Source organism: Neofelis nebulosa, chromosome 12 (assembly GCF_028018385.1).
Source record: "Neofelis nebulosa isolate mNeoNeb1 chromosome 12, mNeoNeb1.pri, whole genome shotgun sequence".
NCBI lineage: Eukaryota > Metazoa > Chordata > Mammalia > Carnivora > Felidae > Neofelis > Neofelis nebulosa.
Genome location: NC_080793.1, coordinates 7,664,478 through 7,689,917, shown reverse-complemented (window position 1 = coordinate 7,689,917; position 25,440 = coordinate 7,664,478). Strand labels below are relative to the sequence as shown.

The 25,440-nt window shown below is 46.5% G+C and overlaps 1 protein-coding gene across 2 annotated transcripts in view; it reads left to right on the top strand.

Moving 5' to 3' along the window:
- Positions 1–16,835, top strand: part of GLE1 (GLE1 RNA export mediator) — a 30,983-nt gene extending 14,148 nt beyond the window's left edge. For both annotated transcript variants that reach the window (XM_058693929.1, XM_058693930.1), the window contains exons 4-16: positions 86–234; positions 465–525; positions 720–974; positions 4,073–4,301; positions 5,385–5,497; positions 5,659–5,728; positions 9,074–9,216; positions 9,314–9,504; positions 10,700–10,829; positions 12,368–12,472; positions 13,647–13,729; positions 14,649–14,712; positions 15,659–16,835. In XM_058693929.1, coding sequence (XP_058549912.1) covers positions 86–234; positions 465–525; positions 720–974; positions 4,073–4,301; positions 5,385–5,497; positions 5,659–5,728; positions 9,074–9,216; positions 9,314–9,504; positions 10,700–10,829; positions 12,368–12,472; positions 13,647–13,729; positions 14,649–14,712; positions 15,659–15,727 — 1,662 coding nt within the window. In that variant the 3' untranslated portion in view covers positions 15,728–16,835. The remainder of the gene's footprint in view (positions 1–85; positions 235–464; positions 526–719; positions 975–4,072; positions 4,302–5,384; positions 5,498–5,658; positions 5,729–9,073; positions 9,217–9,313; positions 9,505–10,699; positions 10,830–12,367; positions 12,473–13,646; positions 13,730–14,648; positions 14,713–15,658) is intronic.
- The last annotated feature ends 8,605 nt before the right edge of the window (positions 16,836–25,440 follow it).

Sequence of the window (25,440 nt, the reverse complement as noted above, 5' to 3'; positions counted from 1 at the left end):
TTAAGGACAGACGGAGGATGTTCCGCACGGGTAAATGAGCAAGGTGCCGACAGAGCTGCAGAGAGCAGGTGCTGGTTCTTTTCAGGAGGGCCTGAGGCAGTGGCAAGAGGAGCAGGAGAGGAAGGTGCGAGCCCTCTCTGAGATGGCATCTGAACAACTGAAGCGCTTTGATGAACGGAAGGAACTGAAACATCATAAAGAATTCCAGGACTTACGGGAAGTGATGGAGAAGAGGTGAGCGGGAACGTCCGTGTGCTCAGCCCGACCTCTGTCCCAGCATGAAACCCCAAGGGAAAGAGTTGACCTACTGAGGCTTTATATCGAAATAAAATAGCCAGTGAAGCTCATGACCTAGAAAAATGTCCAGCCTTGGAGAGGTGGCCAAGGTGTCGCAAGGAGAGGGACGCTTTTAGGAGAGGTAAGGTGAGACAGTTTCAGGAAGCATCCTGCCATTCTTCCTGCAGCTCCAGAGAAGCCCTGGGGCACCAAGAGAAGCTAAAAGCTGAGCATCGTCACAGAGCAAAGGTCAGAGCCTGGGAGAATTCTTGTGGGTGCGTCCTGGTGTGGCTCTAACCCGGGTCTTGCCTCCCTGTGACTCCCTTTACCTGCTGGGGGGAGGGGGGCCCATTTGTAAAATATGTAGCCCACACGGGGCTTGGGGAATGTAGAAACAGAAGGCCCGGTGCCCCTGGGAGGTAACCGCACAATCCCTCCTGCAGATTCTCAACCTGAAGCTGAGGGAGGCTGAGCAGCAGCGCCTGAAGCAGGTGGAGCAGGAGCGGCTGCGGAAGGAAGAGGGCCAGGTCCGCCTGCGGGGCCTCTATGGCCTGCAGGAGGAGGTGCTGCACCTCAACCAGCAGCTGGACGCCTCTGAGCAGCATAAAGATGTGCTGAAGGTGGACCTGTCCGCCATCCGGACCCGGGGCAACCAACTGTGCGGCCTCGTCTCGGGGATCATCCGGGCCACTTCTGAGGTGAGCGAGCTTCGGAGCGACCTGGTTTTCTGGCTCGGAAATGGGCAGTCTTAGTGCAGATTTGTTTTCTGATTTAAAAGGAGTGCCTGGAAAAAAAAAAAAAAAATGCTTGCTTACTGTAGAAAATAGCAAGATCGTTTGTTAGAGATGATAATCACCATTAGCGTTTTCTCTTTCTTCCCTGACAGGGAGTGTGCATGTGGGGGGTTACCCTTACCCCAAAGTGGACTTTTATACATCCAGAGTTTCTTATCTTAGGTTCAACAAATAATTGTTTATTCTGATTGCAAAATACTTTAGTTCATTCAGTAATATTTTGTTGAACACCTGGTGTGCTATGGTAAAAATTGAAACCTTACGACAATGTATATAGCTTTTTTCCAGTTAACATTGTATTTTGAACACATAATTACTACAATCACTAAAAATATTTTGATGTTTGTTTTTTGTTTTTTTAAAGAATGTTTGTAATGTTTATTTACTTTTAAGAGAGGCAGGGGGTGGGGGCAGAGAGAGAAGGAGACACAGAATCTGAAGCAGGCTCCAAGCTCCGAACGGTCAGCACAGAGCCCGATGCAGGGCCTGAACCCACTAACCGGGAGATCATGACCTGAGCCTAAGTCGGACGCTTAATCAACTGAGGCATCCGGGTGCCCCTGATGTTTTTAGTTAAAGCAGTGTTAAAAAGTGCCAAGTATTGCCACAACACATGGCAGATATTCAGTATTTGACGAACACGTGGAATTGGATACTTCCCACATGTCATAATACCAAAAAACGGTAGAAAAAGACATGCTTAATGTTGAACATTTAAGTTTCTGTGTTTTCACTACCATGCATAGCACTATAGTAATACCATTCTATATACGTCTTATTTGTATTTCTTTGAGATACATTTTTAGAAAAGGAATTACTGAAATAATTTTAAGGTTCTTGACTCTTACCCAAAAGTTGTACCAATTCACGTTTTTATGATTTTTATGTTCCCACCCTTAGTTCTTATTTCTTCTCAAGTTTTTGTTTTAAAAAGTCAGTGGAGGGTCTAGTTGGTTAAGCGTCTGACTCTTGATTTCGGCTCACGTCATGATCTCACGGTTCATGAGTTCAAGCCCCACGTTGGGTGCAGAGATTACTTAAAAATAAAATCTTTAGAAATAAATGAAGGGGTGCCCGGCTGGCTCCGTCAGTGGAGCATCCAACTCTTGATCCTGGGATTGTGAGTTTGGGCCCCACGTTGAGCAGGGAGCCTGCTGACCCACCTGCCTACATACATAGATGTACACAGTAATTAATTAATTTATTTAATTAATAAATTGGGAGGCCTCGTTGATTTAACAGGCAAAACTACATAACACATTTGTAGGGCAATATACAAAATGATGGCAGCACTTCTCGATTCGTCTTACGATTCTGGTGGTCATATTCTAACAAAACAGCACACTGAAAGAAATGGGAACGTCACTCCGGCTTATATGCATTCTCATTTATGAGCAGAAATTCTGAATAAAAGATAAGTAGGGACGTCTGGGTGGCTCAGTTGGTTAAGCATCCGACTTCAGCTCAGGTCATGATCTCGCTGCTCATGGGTTCGAGCTCCACATCGGGCTCTGTGCTGACAGCTCAGAGCCTGGGGCCTGCTTCGGATTCGGTGTGTGTGTCTCTATCTCTGCCCCTCCCCGCTCATACTCTGTCTCTCTCTTTCTCAAAAATAAATAATAAACATTTATAAATAAATAAATAATGATAAGTCAAATTTATCAGTGCCTCAAAACAATAATGTCCTATAACCAAAGAGGTATTATTCTAAGGATAATGAAAAGCTGGATCGATTGTTATGAAGTCTTTTCATGAACTTAATTTCACTAATAGGTTAATGGAGCGAAGTCATATGTTTGCCTTGTTAGATGTTGTAAAAGTATATGCTGAAATTCTACATCCTTTCCTATTAAAAAATAATAGTAAATTAAAAACTAAAATGTGTTCCCAGGGTGCCTGAGTGGCTCAGTCAGTTGAGTGTCTAACTCTTGGTTTCGGCTCAGGTCATGATCTCATAGTTTTGTGAGTTTGAGCCCTACGTCACACTCTGCACTGGCAGCACAGAGCCTGTTTGGGATTCTCTCCCCCTCGCTCTCTGCCCCTTCCCACTTGTGCTGTCTCTGTTTCTCTCAAAATAAATAAACGTAAAAAAAAATGTTTCTCATGAACACGATAGATTATGTATCCATTTAAGACTACATTTTAGGGGCACCTGGGTGGCTCAGTCAGTTGAGTGTCTTATTGATATGGACTCAGGTCATGATCTTGGGCTCCTTGCTGAGCGTGGAGTCTGCTTGAGATTCTCTCTTTGTCTCTGTCTCTCTCACTCTCTCAAAACAACATTAAAAATGTAGACTACATTTTAGACATGCCATTAAAATTGGGAAAGAAATAAAAATGTACCATGTTGCTACAATAGTAACAAATTGTTGATGTCCTTAACGTGTTTTAGCCAATAAAATGTAATAAGACAAAGGAGAAATATTTGAGGAAATGTAATTTGGTAACAATATGATTATCTACCTAGAAAGCCAAGAGTAAAAAGCTCTGAGCTATTAAAAAAATTTTTGCTATTAAAAAAATTTTTTAACGTGTATTTATTTTTGAGAGACAGAGCGTGAGCAGGGGAGGGGCAGAGAGAGGGGGAGTACACAGAATCCGAAGCAGGCTCCAGGCTCTGAGCTGTCAGCACAGAGCCTGACGTGGGGCTTGAACTCACAAACCTCAAGATCATGACGTGAGCCGAAGTCGGACGCTTAACTAACTGAGCCACCCAGGTGCCCCAACATGGTATCATTTTCATCTAGACTGTTGTCACAAGCTTTTAAAGAATTATCCCAGCATTGTTGGTGAGAGCATGGAAAAATCCATACTCTGTGGATGTGATGGTTAATCAGTATTACCTTTAAGAGGACAGGAACGCAGTAGGTATCAGCATGTTGAATGTGGGTACTCGATTGGGTGCAGCAGTTCCAATTTAGCAATGTATTGTGTGAGCTGTGATTCAGCTTCACAGGTGCCTGGGGAATAGACGCTAAGCTCTGCCTCTGTCACCCTGACAGAACGGCTTTCCCACAGCAGAGGACCAGGCTGTGGCTGAGAGAGCCCTGCAGGAAATGCGGGACCTCCTTACAAGCTTGCAGCAGGAGATCGCCAGGGCCTGTGAGGACAAGAGGAGGCAGGATTTGGAGGCCCAGGTAAAGCGGCAAGACTCACACATGCAGCAGGGGCCAGAGGTCCACAGAGAGACCCCAGCTCCCAGCCAGGGCCCAGGAGGGAAACAGAATGAAGGTGGGTGTTGGCGTGGATACGGTCCTTTAGCCCAGAATGTGAAAGGAGACAAGAATATGTTTGAATATCGTGTTAAGCTTCAGGACAATTTACCGGAACTGTTAACATAATGTAAAACTCTGTACGTTTACTGAATTACATTCAGTTTGGTTGATGCGGAGCCTGACTTCCAGCACTTGCCACGAGGATTTGAAATTCTGTATAATTCTAGTAGATGTATCATCCCAGGTTTTGCTCCTCTGACTTTTTAAAATAAACATTACGCAGTGTATGTTCACTGCATATGTAAGAGAATCAGTCGAGCATGATGGTTGAGAATGCTGGCTTTATTTTTTATTTTTTTTTATTTTTTTTTTTATCTTTTTAAAAATTTTTTTTTAACGTTTATTTATTTTTGAGACAGAGAGAAACAGAGCATGAACGGGGGAGGGTCAGAGAGAGAGAGAGAGAGGGAGACACAGAATCTGAAACAGGCTCCAGGCTCTGAGCTGTCAGCACAGAGCCCGACGCGGGGCTCGAACTCACGGACCGTGAGATCATGACCTAAGCCGAAGTCGGAGGCTTAACCGACTGAGCTACCCAGGCGCCCCGAGAATGCTGGCTTTAGAGCCAGGTCCATGGGAATGTGGTTTTTCTACTTCCTGGCAATGCGACTTTGGCAAATTAACCTTTCTATGCCTATTTCCTTATGTAGAAAGTGAAGATAATGATGGTATCTACTTCCTAGGGTCCTTGAAAGCCATTAATACCTATATCAGCTGATTAGAACAGTGCCTGGCTCGGGGCGCCTGGGTGGCTCAGTTGGTTGAGCGTCCGACTTCGGCTCAGGTCACGATCTCGCGGTCCGCGAGTTCGAGCCCCACGTCGGGCTCTGTGCTGACAGCTCAGAGCCTGGAGCCTGTTTCAGATTCTGTGTCTCCCTCTCTCTCTGACCCTCCCCCGTTCATGCTGCGTCTCTCACTGTCTCAAAAATAAATAAACGTTAAAAAAAAAAAAATTAAAAAAAAAAAAAAAAGATCAGTGCCTGGTTCACGTGAAGTGTTCAGTGAGTACGATTACAAGAGCCTCTCTTCTCTTCCTCAGACCTCCAAGTAAAGGTCCAAGACAGTACGATGCGGTGGTACCACCAGCTGCAGGATGTTTCCAGTCAGTGCGTGTTGGCCTTTGAGGAGCTGACCAACAGCAAAGACAGTCAGGTACGGAGGGCTGTAAGTTGCGAGTTGTCTGGGCCTGGGAGTGCTCCGAACAGCCCCGTGTCCCAGAGGAGTGTTGCTAGCACGTCACCTTCCCTAATCCTGCTGTCATCTACTCAACTCTTCCGGACACTGTTTGCCCTCTCACTGTTCTCTCCTGGCAGGCCAAAAAGGTAAAGATGGACCTCCAGAAAGCTGCCACCATCCCAGTGAGCCAAATCTCCACCATTGCAGGTTGGTCAGAGGAGTTCAGAACATGGCCCTTCGCTTCACTTTGTTATTCTGTACGACTCCACATCTACTCATCTGTAAGGTTCCCGTAGACAGAGTCTGTTCCAACAAATGACATGACGTTGGGTCAGGCACGTATAAGTTATGTCTTACTCTCTTTTGTTTCCTCTTCAACATGTAGAAGGCGATCATTACGTGTTTGTTGACTTGATTTATAAATAAGCTGTATATCAACAGTAAATTATTTAAGAAGGGTCTTACCTGAAGTTGAAAGTTACTGCTGAAGGGGCGCCTAGGTGGCTCAGTCAGTTGGGGTCTGACTCTTGATTTCGGCTCACATCATGATCTCACACTTTGGGAGTTCGAGCCCCACATTGGGCTCTCTGCTGTCAGCACAGAGCCTGCTTCAGATCTTCTGTCTCCCTCTCTCTGCCCCTCCCCTGCTTGCACTCTCACTCTCTCAAATAAAGTAAACATTAAAAAAATATATCACAAGAATCCATATTTAGAAAAAAAAAAAAGTTACTGCTGAAAACATCACTCAGGGAACCTAGGATGTAACATACATTCTTTGCTTTGTTCTACAACATGAGCCATTAGCTTATCCAAGCTCGAAACCTGCCTGAATATTTTTTTTTCATGTTTAGTTTTGAGAGAAAGAGAGACAGAGTGTGAGCAGGGAAGGGGCAGAGAGAGCAGAGACACACAGAATCCAAAGCAGCTCCAGGCTCTGAGCTGTTAGCACAGCGCCCGGCATGGCGTTCAAACACACAAGCTGTGAGATCATGACTTGAGCTGAAGTCAGACGCTTAACTGACTGGGCCACCCAGGCTCCCCTAAACCTGCCTTCCTACTTTAGAACATCTTCCTTTTCTCTCCAGAGACTGAGCTTTAGAGAGTGAGAACCTGACAGGGGGAAGTCCCTTTTTTCTCTTCATTCAGAAGCAGAGGTTCGTTTTTGTAGAGCTCAAGATGTGGAAGCCTCCAAGTTGCAGGCCATGCTGCCCAGTGGCTGGGGAGCACGAACAGCTGAAAAGCTGCTCTGACTTAGCATGGGGCCCGCTTGCCCTAATTCACTTGTTGCCTGGAAAGCGTAGAAAAGTTATAATTCCTGCCCACAAGAGGCCCTGTGATGGAACTTATGTATCACCCTGCTGGTTCTCTCTGGATCAGGACAAGGTATAAATCAATAACCGCGTATCACCTCTGGGCTTTAAAGTGCTGTTTCCTTTGCTGGCAACAGCAACAGGGGCGAGGTTGACCTGTTCCCCTTCACTGCTGTCCTTAGGGTTGTCCCCAGTCCTGACCCCTCAGCCAACCACAGACCGCTTTGCTCCCTCCTTCAGCGGGAAAATCCAGCGGGTGGGACACTCAGATGCCAGCCTTTTCCACGCGTACACACGTGTACCCCTGCCTCTTAGTCCGTGTCTGCATGTGGAGGGAGGCATTGTCCGTGCACGCTTCCCCTTCTGCCTCTGCCTTTGTTCCCCGCTCTCCCATCCCCTTCAAGACTTGCCTCATCGCTTATCACCTAATCTCCTGGTTTCTGCAAAATTACTCCCTTTTACAGGCTCCTTTTCTTTTAAACATGCTGAGTTACTCACATCCTAAAGTATGTTTCCTTTGGTTCAAGATCTGTCTTTTCTAGCCTTCCTTACATATCCCTTTGGTCCTGGTGATTATTCCCTTCTTTACGAACTCTGTTCCTTTGGCTTCCATGGCAACGTGAATTTCCAGGTTCTCCTGCCACCTTCCTTCCTCCTTTGTGGGCTCCTCAGTCTCCTGTCCCCACCCTAATCCCTAACTGGAGGTGCTTCCCAGGAGTCCGCTGTCACCCTTGGTTCCCAGTCCACTTACCCTCAGGGCTTCAGATGCTGTCTCTGTGCGGGTGGCTCCCCAGTGTCCCTCTGGTGCGCTCTTAGAGCTTCAGAGCCCCTTGCTCTGGCCCCTGGGGGACGTCTGCCGGTGTCTCTCTCCTACACCACGTTCAGGGTGTGCAGACATCAACTCCCCATCCTCCTTTATGCCTCCTTTTCCCCTGTTTGCTCTCAGGAACCAGAGTACCACTGGCAACTCCGGCACCTTGGCTGGAACCCTGGGAGTCCTCCCCCTGGCTGCTCTCTCTTGTTTCATTCTCCACATCTGATCAGGCTCTAGTTTTGCTGGTCTTCACTTTTCTGGATATTTCTTGACTATGTTCCCTTTGTCTGCACCATCACTGTGAGTCTTTGAAGAGTCAGATGCAGACTTGCTCTAGAGTTAGTGCTCAGTACATGCTGAATGACTGGGAAAGAAATGATCTCATTCCTGCCTCTTTAAAGGCAGTGGTTAGATTCGGAGCAGAATTTAATCTCTTTGGTGCTGGTGTGGCATATGGGATGTAGGAGGCCATGCCAGCCCTAGGGTTGGGGTGGAGAGGCATGGAGGAAGGAATTGACAGGGAATTGGGCCAGTGGGGTCCTTTGAAACCATCAGTAAAGTAGTACTGAAGTATGACTTCGCAGGAGTGGGTGCTACTATTTTGATAGCTCACTAAGTTTTGAGTAATGGAGACCAGTTCAGATCTGCATAGGCCAAAAAAGAAAAAGACATTTAATCTAAAGATAAAGGGGTGTTTCTCAGAATCTACTGGCAGGAATGGGACTAGGCCTCAGAAGCTAGAAACCTTCAGACACTTTTCTTTCATTTTCCTTCTGTACATCTCTTATTAGGTAGACCACTGGTCTTTGGTCCACTTGGCAGGTGCAAGTCCCCGGTGTTTGTGAGCGTGTGTGTTGCAGGGCCAGTCACCTCCAGGACGTGACTCTGTGAGCTGGCTGATTGGCTCAGCTGGTCTACTCCTAATCAAACTGTAGCCAGTGTGGGCTTGGGGCTTACAGGATCCGGAATACAAATATAGCCGCCAGGAGCCCGCTTCTGTGCATCTGAGGATGGAGGGCAGGTCCCAGAGGAGGGGGTAGTCACTGAGAGCTGGGAAGATCCCTTAGAACGGTTTTCCTAGAGATGCAAATGACTACTTTAGGGACGCCAGCTATAGCCCACGGGATCTGTGGCCATTCAACAGCTATGTCCGTCCTGTTTATCTCTCTGGTATGTCGATTTCAGAATTTGTTCATTCCCAAATAAGGAATTCCTTTGAAATAGTACCATGCTTTCTGTACTCCGGCATCCTGGACAATATACATCTGCTTGTCGTGTACTTTTCTGCAACAGTATTTTGACGTTAGACTCTGACTTTGTGTGGGGCTGCCCGGCTGGGTTTTCATGGAGGCTTTCTTACTGCAGTGATGAGAAGCAGCGTGGCCTGCAGTTGAATCTTTTAACTGACTTTATCTCTGTCATACCCAGGCTCAAAGCTGAAGGAGATCTTTGACAAGATCCACAACCTGCTCTCCGGAAAACCAGTTCAGTCTGGCGGGCGCTCTGTGTCCGTCACACTTAACCCACAGGGCCTGGATTTTGTCCAGTACAAGCTGGCAGAGAAGTTTGTGGTGAGAAACTTTGTAACCAGAGGTATGGGGATGCCCTGTGTGCAGCCCTTCTGCTTCTCTCCAGAGTAACCAAGGGGTCCCGTCTCTGCTCCCGCAGAAACAAGGAGAGGAGGAGGTGGCCTCTCACCACGAAGCGGCATTCCCCATTGCGGTTGTGGCGTCTGGGATCTGGGAGCTCCACCCCAGAGTGGGCGACCTCATTCTCGCACATCTCCACAGGAAGTGTCCCTACTCAGTTCCCTTCTACCCACCTTTCAAGGAGGGAATGGCTTTGGAAGACTACCAGAGGTGAGGTAGTTTTTCTCCTCACTCACTCTCCCCGGGGTCTGAATAAAATACAGAGAGAACTGGGGTTTGCTCTCCCTCCCTTCACAACTCCTCATATGTACCTTGACTTTGTATCAGAGAATCCAGTGTCTTTCATGCAGACTCGCTGCTTTGGGAATTTGTGGATTCAGCTGCAATAGTCAGTATAGTTTAAGGAAAAGAATATTGGATCTAGAATTAGGGGGCAGGAGGGGTCTTAGAATTTGGCCCTGCTTCATCATTTAATAGATTTGCAGAGTGGGGCAGTCACGTAAGCTCTTTGAGCATCATTTTCCTTATTTGCAAACGGGGGTCGTAACATCCATCAATCCTGTGAGTTTGGGGCTCCTGGCTGGCTCCTTCAGGAGAGTGTGCAACTCTTGATCTTGGGGTTGTGAGCTCGAGCCCCACGTTGGTGCAGATAATGCTTAAAAACAGAATGTTAAAAAAAAATTTGTGAGTTTACCTCGCAAGGGTTATGTGATGATGCACAGATGTGATTGTGGATATGTGTGCTTTGCAAACAAAGTTTTCTGCAGAGGTAATGATATATAATCATATAAGAAGAATAATGCTAAAAATGGGTGCCTGGCTGCCTCAGTGGGTAGAGCATGCAACTCTTGATCTCGGGGTTGTGATTTCCAGACCCACATTGGGCCCTAGGGCTTATTTAAAAAAATAGTAATATAAGGGGCACCTGGGTGGTTCAGTTGGTTGAGTGTCCAACTCTTTTAAAAAAATTTTTTTTAATGTTTATTTTTGAGAGAGAGAGAGCATGAGGCTTCAGGCTCTGAGCTGTCAGCACAGAGCCCGATGTTGGGCTCGAACCCATGAGCTGTGAGATGACCTGAGCCCAAGTCGGATGCTTAACCCACTGAGTCACCCAGGCGCCCCCAAAATTAACCGTCTCTTCATTTCGGTTCAGGTCGTGATCTTGTAGCTTGTGGGATTGAGCCCTGTGTCAGGTTTTGTGCTGACAGCATGGAGCCTAGTTGGGATTCTCTCTCCCTGTCTCTCTGCCCCTCCCTACTCTCAAAATAAATAAATATTTAAAGTAACAATGCTAATAATAATGCTAAATGTAACAGTACTAGATTGTTTCTTTTAGCCATAAAAAATAAGTGATTTGTCACCCTCACTTTGGCCTTGTCACATTGAATTTTTTCTTCCCACACAGGACCCTTGGCTACCAAGTGAAGGACTCCAAAGTGGAACAGCAGGACAACTTTCTAAAGCGCATGTCTGGGATGATCCGACTCTATGCCGCCATCATCCAGCTCCGGTGGCCGTACGGAGGCCGACAACAGGTGACAGAAAAGACTTGCTCTCAAGAGAGAGGCCAGACTGTATTCGTGTATTCTGCCCACAGGGACTATTGCCCTTCTTGCCAAGCGGGCAGTCTGGTTACATGATGATGTATTGTCGCTCCCTAGGTATGTTCTAGAGAAGTTGATGTTAACTATTACGAAGTTTTGGACTATCGGAACCTTTTGTTCAGTGATTGAGTCAGCTGAGGCTTTAAAGAACTGAGTTTATAAGAGGGTCTGTGAGATGAGAGTCTGTGGTAAACCAGTCATTAAGGTTCTATAGAAGATTCTATTAGATGGAGTGAGTCTAAATGACAGGGTCAGGGCACCTGGGTGCCTCAGTCGGTTGAGCGTCTGACTCTTGATTTCGGCTCGGGTTGTGATCCACGGGTTGTGAGATCGAGCCCCACGTTTGGCTCCACGCTCAGTGCAGAGTCTGCTTCATATTCTCTCTCTGTCTCTGTCCCTCTTCCCCACTCGTGCTGTCTCTCAAAATAAAAATAAAAATGACACAGTGTCATTTTATTATTTATTTATTTCTAAGTAAGCTCTAGGCCCAACGTGGGGCTTGAATTCACAACCCTGAGATCAAGAGTTGCTCGCTCTGGGGCACCTGGGTGGCTCAGTCGGTTAAATCTCTGACTTCAGCTCTGGTCATGATCTCATGGTTCATGAGTTCAAGCGCACTTCAGGCTCTGCGCTGACAGCTCGGAGCCTGGAGCCTGCTTCTGATTCTGTGTCTCCCTCTCTGCCCCTCTCCGTCCCCTGTTCATGCTCTCTCTTGAAAATAAATAAACACTTTTTTAAAAGTTATATTTATTTTAAATAATCTTTACATCCAATGTGGGGCTCAAACTCACGACCCTGAGATCAAGAGTCACATGCTCTTCTGACGAGCCAGCCAGGCCCCCCCAAAAGTAAATAAACAAACAAACAAAAAAAGGGTCGCTCGCTCTACCGACTGAGTCAGCCAGGCGCCCCGTCACTGTCATTTTAGACCTGGTTGGTGCCTCACATCACAGATGAGCAGATGGAGTCCCAGCGAGCTATAGTGACATAGTCAGTGACAAAGCCACGGCTGGGGTGTGGGTCTTTGACTTGCCAGCCTAGTGCTTTTCTCAAAGGATACAGATTAGAGATGGAGAAGTTAATGTACTCAGAGACCTAAGAGAAGGGAATGTAAGTTGATTGAATCCAAGTTTTTATTGTGTACCTGCTGTGTCCCACGTTCTGTGCTAAAGGTCCCAAGAATAATAAATAAAACCTCTGTATGGATAACTGTTGGTCAGTGGACTCCCTGAAACCAGAGCTGTCAGATGTGGACTGAAGGGATCCTGTAGAGAATGTGTGGGTTCTGGTGTGTTGGGACATTTGAAAACAGAATTTGTTCGGCTTGTGCTGTGTCTGCCCTGCGGCCTGTGCTTGAGTGAGATGATCCGGGGGTTCATGTCACTTAGAAATGGCTGGATGATAACGTTGGGAGTGTAGATCTCCGGATACAAGGAGAGCAAATCATGACCAAGTGTCTTCGCTCCTAGATTCACCCACACGGCTTGAATCATGGCTGGCGCTGGTTGGCACAAATCTTAAATATGGAGCCCCTGTCAGATGTGACAGCCACTCTCCTCTTTGACTTCTTGGAGGTATGTAATGCAGTTATCACACGAGAGGGGGACAGTGGTTGAAGCAGCCTCGTGCCACTGCATCGCGTGAATCGGGAAGCAATATGGAAATAGGCTATTGGTGAACAGCATTAGGATCCAGTCTTACACATTTTTTCCCAAGTGCTAAAGACAAACCTGGCTTTTGGGTTTTCTTCCCACTGTGCTTTCCTTCTCTGTGCGGTTGTGTTCTCACAGTAAAGAAAAACCTGTACATCCCAGCACCAGCAAAAAGGGATGTTTGTTTTAAGGATAGAGAAGTGACTCCCAGAACCAAGGGTAGGATGTATGATTGACTCTCATGTGGGCCTGGAACTAGGAACTAGAATGTCACCAGGTACCAAGAGTCCCTTTGGGGCCACACGGTCCTTCTTGTGCTCTTCCCGTAGGCTGCTCATTCTTGCTCCTTAGGCCAGTTTTCTCTAGATCTCTGCACGGTGGAGAAGGTGGCCATCCTGGGCTATAGCCCTCTGCCTCAGTGAGGTCACCTAGTGTAGTGGAACTGGCGGCTCACTTTTGTAATCCCTCATTCCCAGGAGAGCAAATATGTTCAACCAGCCTTGGCCACATATCTCCTTCATCCAGAAGGTTCCATACGGTCCTGTCTGCCTATGAAGGGCCACCACTGTAGAGTGAGGGTAAGGGTTTCTGTGGACAGGAGACATTTCTTAAAGGATAAAGGCTTAGGGCACATACCATAACAGATGTGGGCCATCGGGCCTATAATGCCAAATGCTTCCAGTCACCCTGGAGCTTCTGAAGTCACAGGACGTGAGCAGAGACCATGAATAAATTTGAGAACATGGTGGTGCCCTGCTTACTAAGGTTGGGAGGAACACCGCACCTTTGGAAAGGTTTCCATTCAGTAGACTTGAAGAAGAATAATTAAGTTAGACTCACATTCTCTGGTTTGTGAAAATACCTGGTTTCTTGGCTGTCTTATTTCACGGAGGTATCGTCCTATACAGACAAATGCTTCAGAAGAAGGTTGGGTCTTTCCATTTGTTCCCTTGCTTAGCTAGCTAAGTGGCATTGTGACTGAAACTCTTGGTAGGAGGGAAAGGCAAAGGGCTGGTGTGCTTTATGGGTCTTTGGGTCTCTTGGGTGAGTGTGAATTTGCCTTCTCTTCTCTGATGGTGCCTGTCTTCCCCTGGAGGTGTGTGGGAATGCCCTCATGAAGCAGTACCAGGTACAGTTCTGGAAGATGATACTTCTCATCAAAGAGGACTACTTCCCCAGGTATGTGAACTGTTGAACAGACACCACGGGATTCAGCGAATAAAACCCATGGTGTCGAATGCCCCTGGGTGCCTCTGGGTTTGACTCTGTTAAAAGCAGTTCTATTGGGGCGCCTGGGTGGCTCAGTCAGTTGAGCATCGGACTTCGGCTCAGGTCATGATCTCACAGCCCAGCTCGTGAGTTCGAGCCCCACGTCAGGCTCTGTGCTGACGGCTCAGAGCCTGGAGCCTGCTTCAGATTCTGTGTCCCTCACTCTCTGCCCCTCCCCCTCTCTCACTCTGTGTCTGTCTCTCAAAAAAAAAAAAAAAAAAAAAAACCATCGTATTAAGTGTGACATCTTCTCCTATCCTTCTTTTTTGATATTTGAGTAAGTGCTTTTGAACTCTAGTGATAGTTTCTTAAACATTATTGGCTAAATGAAAAAATGAATTAGGAAGATTCTGGATTCAGATACCTGACATGTCTTTAACTCTGTTTTCCAAACTCCCCCAGCTAATCAGGGATGGTGATTACATGCGGTCGTGAATTAAACCCAAAGAGTCAAGCTCCCTTAATAAATCAGTTGGAGAAACTGATCTGTCGGCCAGTTTGCTTGACTGTCATGGCGTCCACCTCTGGGTGCCCTTCTCATTCCTCTCAACACTGACGTTTCGGGGGGCAGGGAGAGGCCTTGGCAGCACCCATCCTGTCTGCTCACAGAGATCTTGGAAAGGAACGTCCTCTCCTTTATCCCCTGGTTTGAAAAGAAGGCTGAGACCATTTGGAAGAATGACAGCATCCTTGGTCCAAAAGACCTCTGCCCAAGTTGTTTGATCTCCCCCTTCTCCCGCTTCCCGTAGATCAGCAGTGCCCCTAACTCCTCTAAAAGGGATGGGGCAATCATAGCTGTCACTTGAATATTGTCTTCCTCTTCCTGCAGGATTGAAGCCATCACAAGCTCAGGACAGATGGGTTCCTTCATACGCCTCAAGCAGTTCTTAGAGGTAAGAGGTCCTTAGATCAACGTGTTTCGAGCTGTTGTTGTCCTTGAAGGCGCCTGTGTCTGACAAGTCCTGGACCTCTATGCTCTCGGATTACAGTCTCTTCCTATTTTTTTCGAACCCTACTTTTTTGTCCAGGATCCCCCTTAACCTTAAGGGTTGCTGTTTCATCATCCTGGATGTCACTGTCCCTACTGCCTGTGGGGAAGCTATCCTAAGGGATGAATAAAATATCCTTAATGAATCTGGTCTCACTGATACATGTTTTTGTTTTGCGGGATTTTTTTAGTTTATGTATTTATTTTTGAGAGAGAGAGCATGAGCACAGAAGTGGCAGAGATAGAGGGAGAGAGAATCCCAAGCGGGCTCCACGCTGTCAGAGCCTGACGTGGGGCTCAAACCCACAGAACCGCGAGATCATGACCTTGCTTAACTGACTGAGCCACCCAGGCGCTCCTCGCTGATACATGTTTTACAGGCTGGCCAGGGTTCCTTTCTCAGTGTCTGGTCAGGGGAACTGGGAAATTTGGTCACTTTTTCTCTATGACAAGAGACTGCACTTTCAGCAGACTCCTCCCCTATTTCTAAGTGCTGAAACTCTCTTTAAAGAGGTTAAGTATGACAGACACCGTAGAAGCCTCTGGTGGGTCTGCCAAGACAGCCCACTGACTTCCACTTTCCAGTAGCCCAAGTGGGCAAACGGGGGTCGCGAAGGACAAGGCCGGGCGCTGGGAAACGAGGCGGGGGCAGCATGACCAGCAGCATTCCCCTTGTCCTCTGCTGCAGTTCATACAGAAGCAGAAGTCTTCTGCACCGCCATTGGTCTTTTCCCGGTGTTGACCACTGTCCCGTGGGACTTAAGCTTGCTGTCCCTCAAAGCTTCCAGCTGGTAATTGTGGGAAGGCACGTTACCAGAAAATCATTGTTTTCTCCATCTTTCCCTGACCAGAAATGTTTGCAGCGCAAGGAGATTCCTGTCCCCAAGGGCTTTCTGACCTCCTCCTTCTGGCGTTCCTGATGGCACCCCGGCGCCCACCATCTCTGTTCTGTTGCAGAGGGACAGTAATAAAGCAACTGAAAACAGCTGCATTTGGGAGAAGTCCTATCAGATTTAGAAATCTACCAACCTGTGCTTTTATATATTTGTACCCATGACTAGGAGAGGAGATCGTTCAGGGGTCCCAGAATCTAGGAGGTCTCTCGTAGGTTGGACAGTCCTTAAGGGATCCACATGACAGAGTAAATGGAATCGGCTTTTCTCACTTCTACAAATATGGTGAGGTGTTTAGTTCTTGGTCTCATCCTTCATTTCCTTTGTCTCTGCTGTCTTTCAGAAAGTAGGTGGTACCTTAACCATTTCCCTCTGAGCTGAAGTAAGCCCCCCACGCCTACTCCCCCGCCCTGCTGCCCCTCCCCAGAGTACAGGTTAATAGTTGAGGCCCAAATGCTTACATGAAAGTCTGGGCTATGGTGGTTTTGTTTTCTCAGCTTGTGGAGTAATTGTAAATTCAGAGGAAATGCCTGATGCAGACGTGGATTAAGCCCCAAATTGTATCAGAGATAGTTTAGCATCCGGGATTAGGACTGTTGATACATGTCATATTGAACAGGAAGCACTGTTTGTCCTTTTAATTGGGACTTTGCCCCCTGAAGGACTAGGGGTGCAGGAGCCAGAGCAGGTGTGGGGTTTTGTTTGTTTATTTGTTTGTTTCTGAATTTGAATTAAGTTGAGCTGAGATGGGTTTGCAACACTATACAAGAGCCGAGCATCTACAGGCAATGATTCAGGGGTTAAATGAAGGTGTTCGGGAGGAACTGAGAACTGCTTTATAATTGTTTACATGTCCTGAATGAAGAATGATGATAGATTTGCCTGAATAAAGCCACGACAGAAATTCAGAACCCGGCTGTTCAGATAAGAATTGAGATTTGTTTTACAAAAGACCCGCCGTCTTTTGTAGTGCAGAGGCAGGGATATACCCCTCTGTACCACCTGTTGTGTGTGGGGATGTGTTTTGGGGAGTGGGGTATTCCCTGGTACTCCTGAGTGGCTTGAAGTAACACACTATGAATTGTTGACTATGGTGCCAAAAAATAAGTAATAAAGCTTGATTTAAAAAAACCCACTGCTGGTTGATGTGCCTAATTTCCTCTGCCCTGAGCTGTGTACATCACAGCTGTGTGCATGGTCAGGCACAGGCCTAGCTATAGAATGGTATATGTTCCTCCCTATTTTGTCTTCTTGACCTTCACCTAGGAAGATTTTTCTTTCTGTCATTCCTTTTCCGGAATTATGTACCTGACCTTGTTTCATCTAGCAGAAATGGAAAAGTACTGAAGTCTTTTCATGTGGATACAACAGAATGAACTCTGGGGAAGGCGTCAGAAGACTTGGCGAATTCACTTTTAGGTTTCGTGGCCTTGGGTGGGTCATTCTCTGAACCTCAGGATCACCACCCCTGCAAAAACACACGACGGGGATTAGTCGTGAGATGAGCAGTTTTCAGTGCTCTGTAGCTTCCCAGCCAGTGTGTCGGCACAGATCTCCGCCTGTGGGGCCTGAGGTGGGCGGAGCCCCCAAGGCCAGTTGTTATTTGCACTTGCCCTCTTACCTGTGCTTTACAGATGGCATTATTGTCCATGTATCATGACAAGAAACAGGTCAGGGAGCACTGACCTAGTGTTGAGTGGACGGGGCCTGGCCCTATAGTCAAGGTCAACATAGGGAGGCTTTGTGCAGATTTTATTTATTTATTTTTAAATTTACTATCTTCGTCATTTTATATTTTTATAATTTTTTTTTAACATTTATTTATTTTTGAGACAGAGAGAGAGAGCATGAACGGGGGAGGGTCAGAGAGAGGGAGACACAGAATCCGAAACAGGCTCCAGGCTCTGAGCTGTCAGCACAGAGCCCGATGCGGGGCTCGAACCCACGGACCGCGAGATCATGACCTGAGCTGAAGCCGGACGCCCAACCGACTGAGCCACCCAGGCGCCCCTGTGCAGATTTTAAAAAGGCATCCTTTTCTTCAAGATGCTACTGCCATCTGCTGGAATAGAACCACGAATCCGTGGTACCCCAAGGTGCAGGGGGCCTAGAGAGTCTGCACGGCTTTACGTGGAGCCCTAAGAGAACCCCGTGATCCTCTGTACCACAGCATTTTGGCTATATGTGAGCTACAGTGCAGTCCTAGGTACGATCATCTACGGGAAAGCTCCAAAAGTGAAAGGTGAAAAATCACCGGACAGAATGATCGCTGAGGGCCGTTCCACTTTGAAATTTTTTTTAATGTTTATTTATTTTTGAGAGAGAGCATGAGGAGGGGAGGGGCAGAGAGAGAAGGAGACCCAGAATCCGAAGCAGGTGCCAGGCTCCCAGCCATCAGCACAGAGCCCGACGCGGGGCCCAAACCCATGAACCATGAGATCAGGACTTGAGCCAACGTCGGACGCTTAACTCACTGAGTCACGCAGAAGCCCCAGGCTGTTTCACTTTGAATCCACTAGTCCACAGAAAACACCTCTCCTGTTATTTGAATGTTCTTTCTCCAGACATGTTTAACAGTCCTGCACATGTCACTTGATGCTTGGAATTCCTGATAGGTTTTCGATGGTAAACCAAGAAAGGAGAGCATTAAGGAAGCCAGGTTTTTGATACTCTGATAGTGTTGCCTTCGGAGATACTGATTGCCAGCTGATAGATGCAACCCCTGGTGGCCAGTAGCATCAGATTCCTCTGAGTGGAATACTAAGGCCTGCATCCAGTTTTTAAATTCAAGTACTCACTTGCCTGCTTGCTTCCTTTTAAGCTTGACCTCATTTCTCAGGCTGACTGCCCATATTTTTGTTGTATCATTGTCCTACGTCATTTTTAATGTTTATTTGTTTTTGAGAGAGAGAGAGAGAGAGCACGAGCCAGGGAGGGACAGAGAGAGAGGGAGACACAGAATCCGAAGCAGGCTCCAGGCTTCAAGTTGTCAGCACAGAGCCTGACGCGGGGCTCAAACCCGTGAACCTCGAGATCATGACCTGAGCCGAAGTCAGACTCAACCAACTGAGCCACCTAAGTGCCCCATGTCCCTACATCATTTTAAAACAAATTTGATGATGAGTTGAAAATTCCAACAGGAGAGAACCCCTGCACATCCCTTGGATAGAAGAATGGAATTGTTCTGGAGAGTTCCTTCCCCTACTCTTCAAGCTTCCTGCAATGAAAGCAGTGACCTAACTAGGTTTGGGTGTCTTCTGTCTTAGTGCTAGGACAGCCAAGGGAGCCGCAGAGCTTCATACAGGTGCCTCAACAGGCCTGGCCTCTCACATCCCGTTTTTTTTTGTTTTTTGTTTTTAAATGTTTATTCATTTTTGAGAGGGTGTGAGTGGGGGAGGGGCAGAGAGAGAGAGAGAGAGAGAGAGAGAGGGAGACACACAATCTGAAGCAGGCTCCAGGCTCTGAGCTGTCAGCGCAGAGCCCGACATGGGGCTCGAACTTGTGAATCAGCCAGATCATGACCTGAGCCAAGTCAGACACTTAATTGACTGAGCCACCAAGGCACCCCTAGGCCCCATTTTAAAAAGATAGCATTTATACAGATGATCTATTCAAGAAACATTTTTCTTGTAGCTTCTTCAGGATGCTTAACACTAAATGTAGTACATGATCCTGAATTGGAACCTGTAACAGAAAAAAAATCTTTGTGTGTTGTCTTATAAAGGACACTTGGTCAATTGGCCAAACTTCAATAGGTCTTACTTTTTTTTTTAAATGTTTAGTTGTTGGGGGGGGGGGCGAGTGGGGGAGGGGCAGAAGAGCCAAAGCAGGCTCCGTGTTGACAGCAGAGAGCCCGATGCAGGGCTTGAACTCATGAACCGTGAGATCATGACCTGAGCTGAAGCCGGACACTTAACTGACTGAGCCACCCAGGCACCCAAAACTTGAATAAGGTCTATGAGTTAGGCAGTAGTATTATGTCAAGATCAATTTTCCGATTTTGATCATTATACTGTGGTCATAAAAATGAATATCCTTGGGGCACCTGGGTGGCTTAGTCTGTCAAGTGTCCGGCTTCGGCTCAGGTCATGATCTCAGGGTTTGTGAGTTCAAGCCCTGCATCGGGCTCTCTGCTGTCAGTGCAGAGCCTGCTTTGGATCCACTCTGCCCCTTCCCCACTCACACTGTCTCAAAAATAAATAAACATTAAAAAAAAAAAAATCCCTGTTCTTAAGAAATACTCATGAAGTATTTGGGAGTAAGTAAATGTGTCTGCAACTTATTCTCAAACAGTTCAGGTAGACAATATATGTCTACTGTGTGTGTAAGTATACACATACATAGAATAATAAAGCAAATGTGTCCAAATGTTAACAAATGGGGGGGGGGAATCTGTGTGAAAGGTATATGGGATTTCCTTCTATTTTTGTAACTTTCTGTAAACTTGGAATTATTTCAAAAATAAAAAATCTGGGCGCCTGAGCGGCTCAGTCAATTAAGCATCCAACTCTTGATTTCAGCTCAGGTCATGATCTCACGGTTCTGAATTCTAGCCCCAAGTCAGTGTCTGCATCGCGCAGCCTGCTTAGGATTCTCTCTCCCTTTTTCTCTGCCCTTCCCCCACTCATGCTTGATCGCGCACACTTTCTCTCTCTCAAAATAAACAAACTTTAAATTTTTTGAAAAGGCAAAAGGTGAACCTCCCCCTCCCCCCCAAAACTCCAAACAAACAAAAGTCATGGGTACAGTTCTGATGAAGTGACAAAGTCAAGCTCTAGAACCTGCAATCCTGAGAACAGGGCTGTGGTGATGGTTACCTTGAAGCCAGCATCTCATAAGCAGGGTGAAAAGTTGAATGAATAGATTTTGCAAAATGCTTCCTACTTAAAGTGAAATAGGTGACTTGGTAGAAATTTTTTTTTTAATGTTTATTTTTGAGAGAGCATGAGTAGGGGAGGGGCAGAGAGAGACACACAGAATCCAAAGCAAGCTCCAGGCTCTGAGCTGTCAGCACAGAGCCCGACATGGGGCTTAAACTCACAAACTGCGAGATCATGACCTGAGCCAAAGTCAGAAGCTTAACCAACTGAGCCAGCCAAGCGCCCTGGTAGGATTTTAATTCATGGAGGATGTGATTTACATGTTGGGAGAGCTTTGGTTTGAGCTAAAAGTTCTGGGAGCTCGGAAGATAGATCCATTTCATTTAGGTCAGCTTTGCCCTGCGAGTTTTTCGTGCAGGATTCTAAGAAAGAGTTAGGGTGTCAAAGAAGTTTGGGAATGACTGTGCTGAAGGTAAACCAGGCAGAGTTGTGAATAAAATAACGGCAAGGCCACCTGGGTGGGTCATTCAGTTGAGCAGTGGACTCTTGGTTTCGGCTCAGGTCATGATCTCACGGTTCATGAGTTTGAGCCCCATGTCAGGCTCTGCGCTGACAGTGTGGAGCCTGTTTGGGATTCTCTCTCTTCCTGCCCTCCCCCACTCTTTTTTTTTTCAAGAATAAATTAATTTAAAAAATAAGAAAGACCAAACGTTGGTATTTGTTGAAACTGGTGATGGGCATAGGGAGGTTCGTTGTCCTGTTTACTAGATTTATCTTTGAAATCTTCCATTATAATATGTTTAGATAATAAAGGGGAAAAAACAAAAGGACTTTCTTGTGCCAGACTTACTGATAACTATGTTTGTTTGGATTGTTAACCTCCAGGAGTGTGCAGTGTTTCCCCAACTGACTGTGGGACTCCTTTTTCCAGGGCTTCTCAGGTCTAGTATTTCTGGGAAAACACTTTTTGAAATGCTTTACTTGGAGGTAAAGGTAGTCAAGAAAGTATCTTGAGACTGTATTCGATCCAGATACTTAAAGCTATACAGAGCTTTTTTAAAAAAAAAAACCAATTCTTGGGGCGCCTGGGTGGCTCAGTTGGTTAAGTGGCCGACTTCGGCTCAGGTCATGATTTCACGGTCCGTGAGTTCGAGCCCCGCGTCGGGCTCTGTGCTGACAGCTCAGAGCCTGGAGCCTGTTTTGGATTCTGTGTCTCCCTCTCTCTGACCCTCCCCCGTTCATGCTCTGTCTCTCTCTGTCTCAAAAATAAATAAACGTTAAAAAAATTCTTTTTTTTTTCATGTTTATTTATTTTTAGAGAGAGAAAGCATGAGCAGGGGAGGGGCAGAGAGAGAGGGGAGGATCCGAAGCGGGCTTCATGCTGACAGCAGCCAGCCCGATGTAGGGCTTGAATTTACAAACTGTGACACTTAACCAACTGAGCCACCCAGGCACCCCTATAAAAGAGATTTTTTTTTTAAATGAGAATAAAATGTCCAAAAATCCCTTTATTCTGGGTACCCACTGTGACCATTTCTTCAGTTCTCTCTGTGTATGTACGCATTTATGCAAATATAGTTCTTAAGCAAATAGACTTGGTACTCATGTTGTTCTGAAACCTGCCATCACTCAGTAATATCTTGGATACTTTTCAGGTCCATCAGTGTGAACTGTATCACAATATGGTCTGTTGAACTTACGAATCAGAATGAACCATTTTTCAGTTGGTGACTAATTGTTTTCGATTTTTTACAATTATTAGCATTCTTCTTTTTTTTAAGTTTATTTATTTATTTGAGAGAGAGCACGAGTGGGGCAGGAGCAGAGAGAGAGGGAGAAGTAGAAACCCCAGCAGGCTCCGTACCACCAGTGCAGAGCCCCATGCGGGGCTCAAACCCACAAACCGTGAGATCGTGGCCTGAGCTGAAGTTGGATGCTCAAGCGACTGAACCACCCACGTGCTCCTCTTTTCTTTTTTTAAACGTCTTATTTTTAAGTAATCTCTACACCCAATGTAGAGATGTGTGCTTAAACTCACAACCCTGAGATCTAGAGTTGCACGCCACTGGCTAAGCCAGCCAGGAATCTCTGCTTTGTTTATTAATTACGGTAAAATAGCATTCAAAAGTTACCATTTCAGCCATTTCTCTTTTTTTTAATAATTTTTTTTTTTTTTTTTTTTTTTTTTTTTTTTTTTTTTTTTTTTTTTAAGAGAGAGAGGGGCAGAGAGAGAGAGTGGGAGACACAGAATCCTAAGCAGACTCCAGGCTCTGAGCTGTCAGCACAGAGCCCGACACGGGGCTTGAACCCACAAACCACAAGATCATGACCTGAGCCGGAGTTGGACACCGGACTGAGCCACCGAGGAGCCCCGGCATATTGATGTCTGACTGTCATGGTGGTCCATGTCCAGAACTTTTTCTTCTTGCAAAACTGAAACCCTGTACCCATTAAACACTCATTCCCCCATCCTCCTCTCCCCTCTGCCCCTGGCAACCCCTGCTCTACTTTCTGTCTCTATAAATACTATTCTAGGGACCTCAAGTAAGTGGAATGATGCTGTATTTATCCTTTTGTGTCTGGTTTATTTCACTTAGCATAATGTCCTCTGTGTTCATCCACTCACTGTGCTCCTTGCCAGTTCTGACAGGGCAGAATGTCACCTGGGAAGAAGTGCAGTTCACTTGCCCGCATAACTTCTCAGTCAATACCTTTACTGGGAGGAAAAATAGTGGAAGTGCTTGGTGCTTGGTGACTGCCTTGCGAGTGGAGGGGGAGGCAGATTGGGAGGGAGAGATGGAGACCGGGAGAGGGAGGCAGAGGGAGATTCTCCAGGGAGACTGGGCGAGTAATTTTCCATGGCTGGAACGAGTGAAAACATGGTTACATTTTGTGTATTTCCAATCAGTTGACCTCTTGAATTGAAAAGGTATTGGGACTACCCGGCATCCAGGTGTAGGGTGCATATCAAACCTTTAGAGAACTGGGGGAATAGAAAAAGGAGCTCAGAATTCAGTCCCTACCCCCTGCTGTTCAGGAGGTCACTGAGAACCTGGAGTTGATTGCTATACCGGCCAGTGTTTTTTTTGTTGTTGTTGTTTTTGTTTTTGTTTTCTGTTGGTTTTTTCCCTGAATGAGTTTCTCTCCAAAAACAAAGAGGGCCATTATCTGCTTTGTCACCTCCCTCTCCCTACACCTAACAGAGTGTTAGGCATCTGGTGAAACTGGTGGGAGGTGAGGTAGGCAGACAATAGGACACATAAAGAATGGCTTTTGCAATGTCTCATTTCCAGTGCCAAGTACAGAATGGGGTGGGTAAGTGAGTGGGACGTGTAGAGGGCCAGAGATAATGGGTTTTGGCCATGTCTCAGATCAGACAAAGGATCAACGAATAAGATTTTAGTTTCTGTACTAATACCAAAGCTCTCAAATCTGTTTTGCATCTGGTAAAAGCAACAAAACCCCCATTTCACCAGGAGGCTGGAGTGATTTAAAAGAAAAATCCTCCCTTTTTATAGCCCCTGCCCACGGCCTTGAGATCCATTCCTTGCTGGAGCAGGTCTTAGAAATTTTGGAGAGCTATGATTGTGTAAGCCATTTTGTACCCAGAGCTGAATATGTGATTAAACATTTTGCTGCTACCCGCTGGAGAAGAGGCTGTCGACGCCATCAACTGTTCCAGAAACGCACACCCCAGGGAGGAGTTACCCAGTCCTGTTTTCTCTATATAGAAGATTGCAGGAAATGCCTCTTAGCTCCTACGTTTTTCCTCTAGATTCTGCAAAGCTGCTTCTGGGGTGTGGCCACTCCTTTTTTTTCTCTCTACTCTGATGGGATGAGGGAACAGGAGAATTTTTCCTATCATCGCTACAGCCAGGGCAGTTTAGAAAACAGACTGTGGATCCCAGGCACAGTGGAAGAAGGACCAAACTGCAGAGGACCAGGAAGCTGAGGGCTGGGCCTGGGCCCAAGTTCTGGTGCAATGCCCAGTGCCTTTGTATTTCCTTAAAGAGGAGGGCTGCTTGGTAACCAGAAGGCTGAGGCCTTCCGGACTGCAGGGTTCCTGGTCTGCCTGACTGCACAGGAATGATCTGGGTGTTACTCCCAATGGCTGCAGCCCAGCTGTCACTGGAGTGGGGGTGGGGAAAGGGCTTCCCAGCAGAGGACTTTGGGCTACACAACAGAGTTTAGAGCCAGGCCCTTGAACAGCTAAGGCTGTAAGGAACAGAAACTCCAGAAATCCTCTTGGTTTATCTTTTTTTAGCAGCTCGGCATCCATCATCGCAGTGCCCCCCTTTCCTAGGGGAAGGCAACAGAGCATACAGTTTAAGAGAAGGTTCTGGGGCGCCTGGGTGGCTCAGTCAGTTAAGTGTCTGACTTCGGCTCAGGTCAGGATCTCGCAGTTGGTGAGTTCGAGCCCCGCGTGAGGCTCCATGCTGACAGCTCAGAGCCTGGAGCCTGCTTTGGATTCTGTGTCTCCCTCTCTCTCTGTCCCACCCCCACTAGTGCTCTCTCTCTCTCTTTCAAAAGTGAATAAACATTAAAAAAAAATTTTTTTTTAAAAAGAGAAGATTCTGACTCCTTGGATCCAAATCCTAATTTTTCTTACTAACAGCCTAACCTAGGGCAAGAGACCTAGTTTCCATGCCACAGTGCTCACTTATAAAATGGGGAAAGAATACCTACCTCATAAAATTATTGCTGATTAAAGAAAAAAAAAAGGTAACATGAAATGCTTAACATAGCACCTGGTACATAAGGAAAGTTCAGTTAATTGTGGCCAGAAGAACTTTAATGTCTTATTTATAAAATAGGACTAACGGGGCTCCTGGGTGGCTCAGTCAGGCGAGGGACTCTTGATTTCAGCTCAGGTCATGATCCCAGGGTCCTGTGATGCCTGGAATAGGGCTCTTTGCTGAG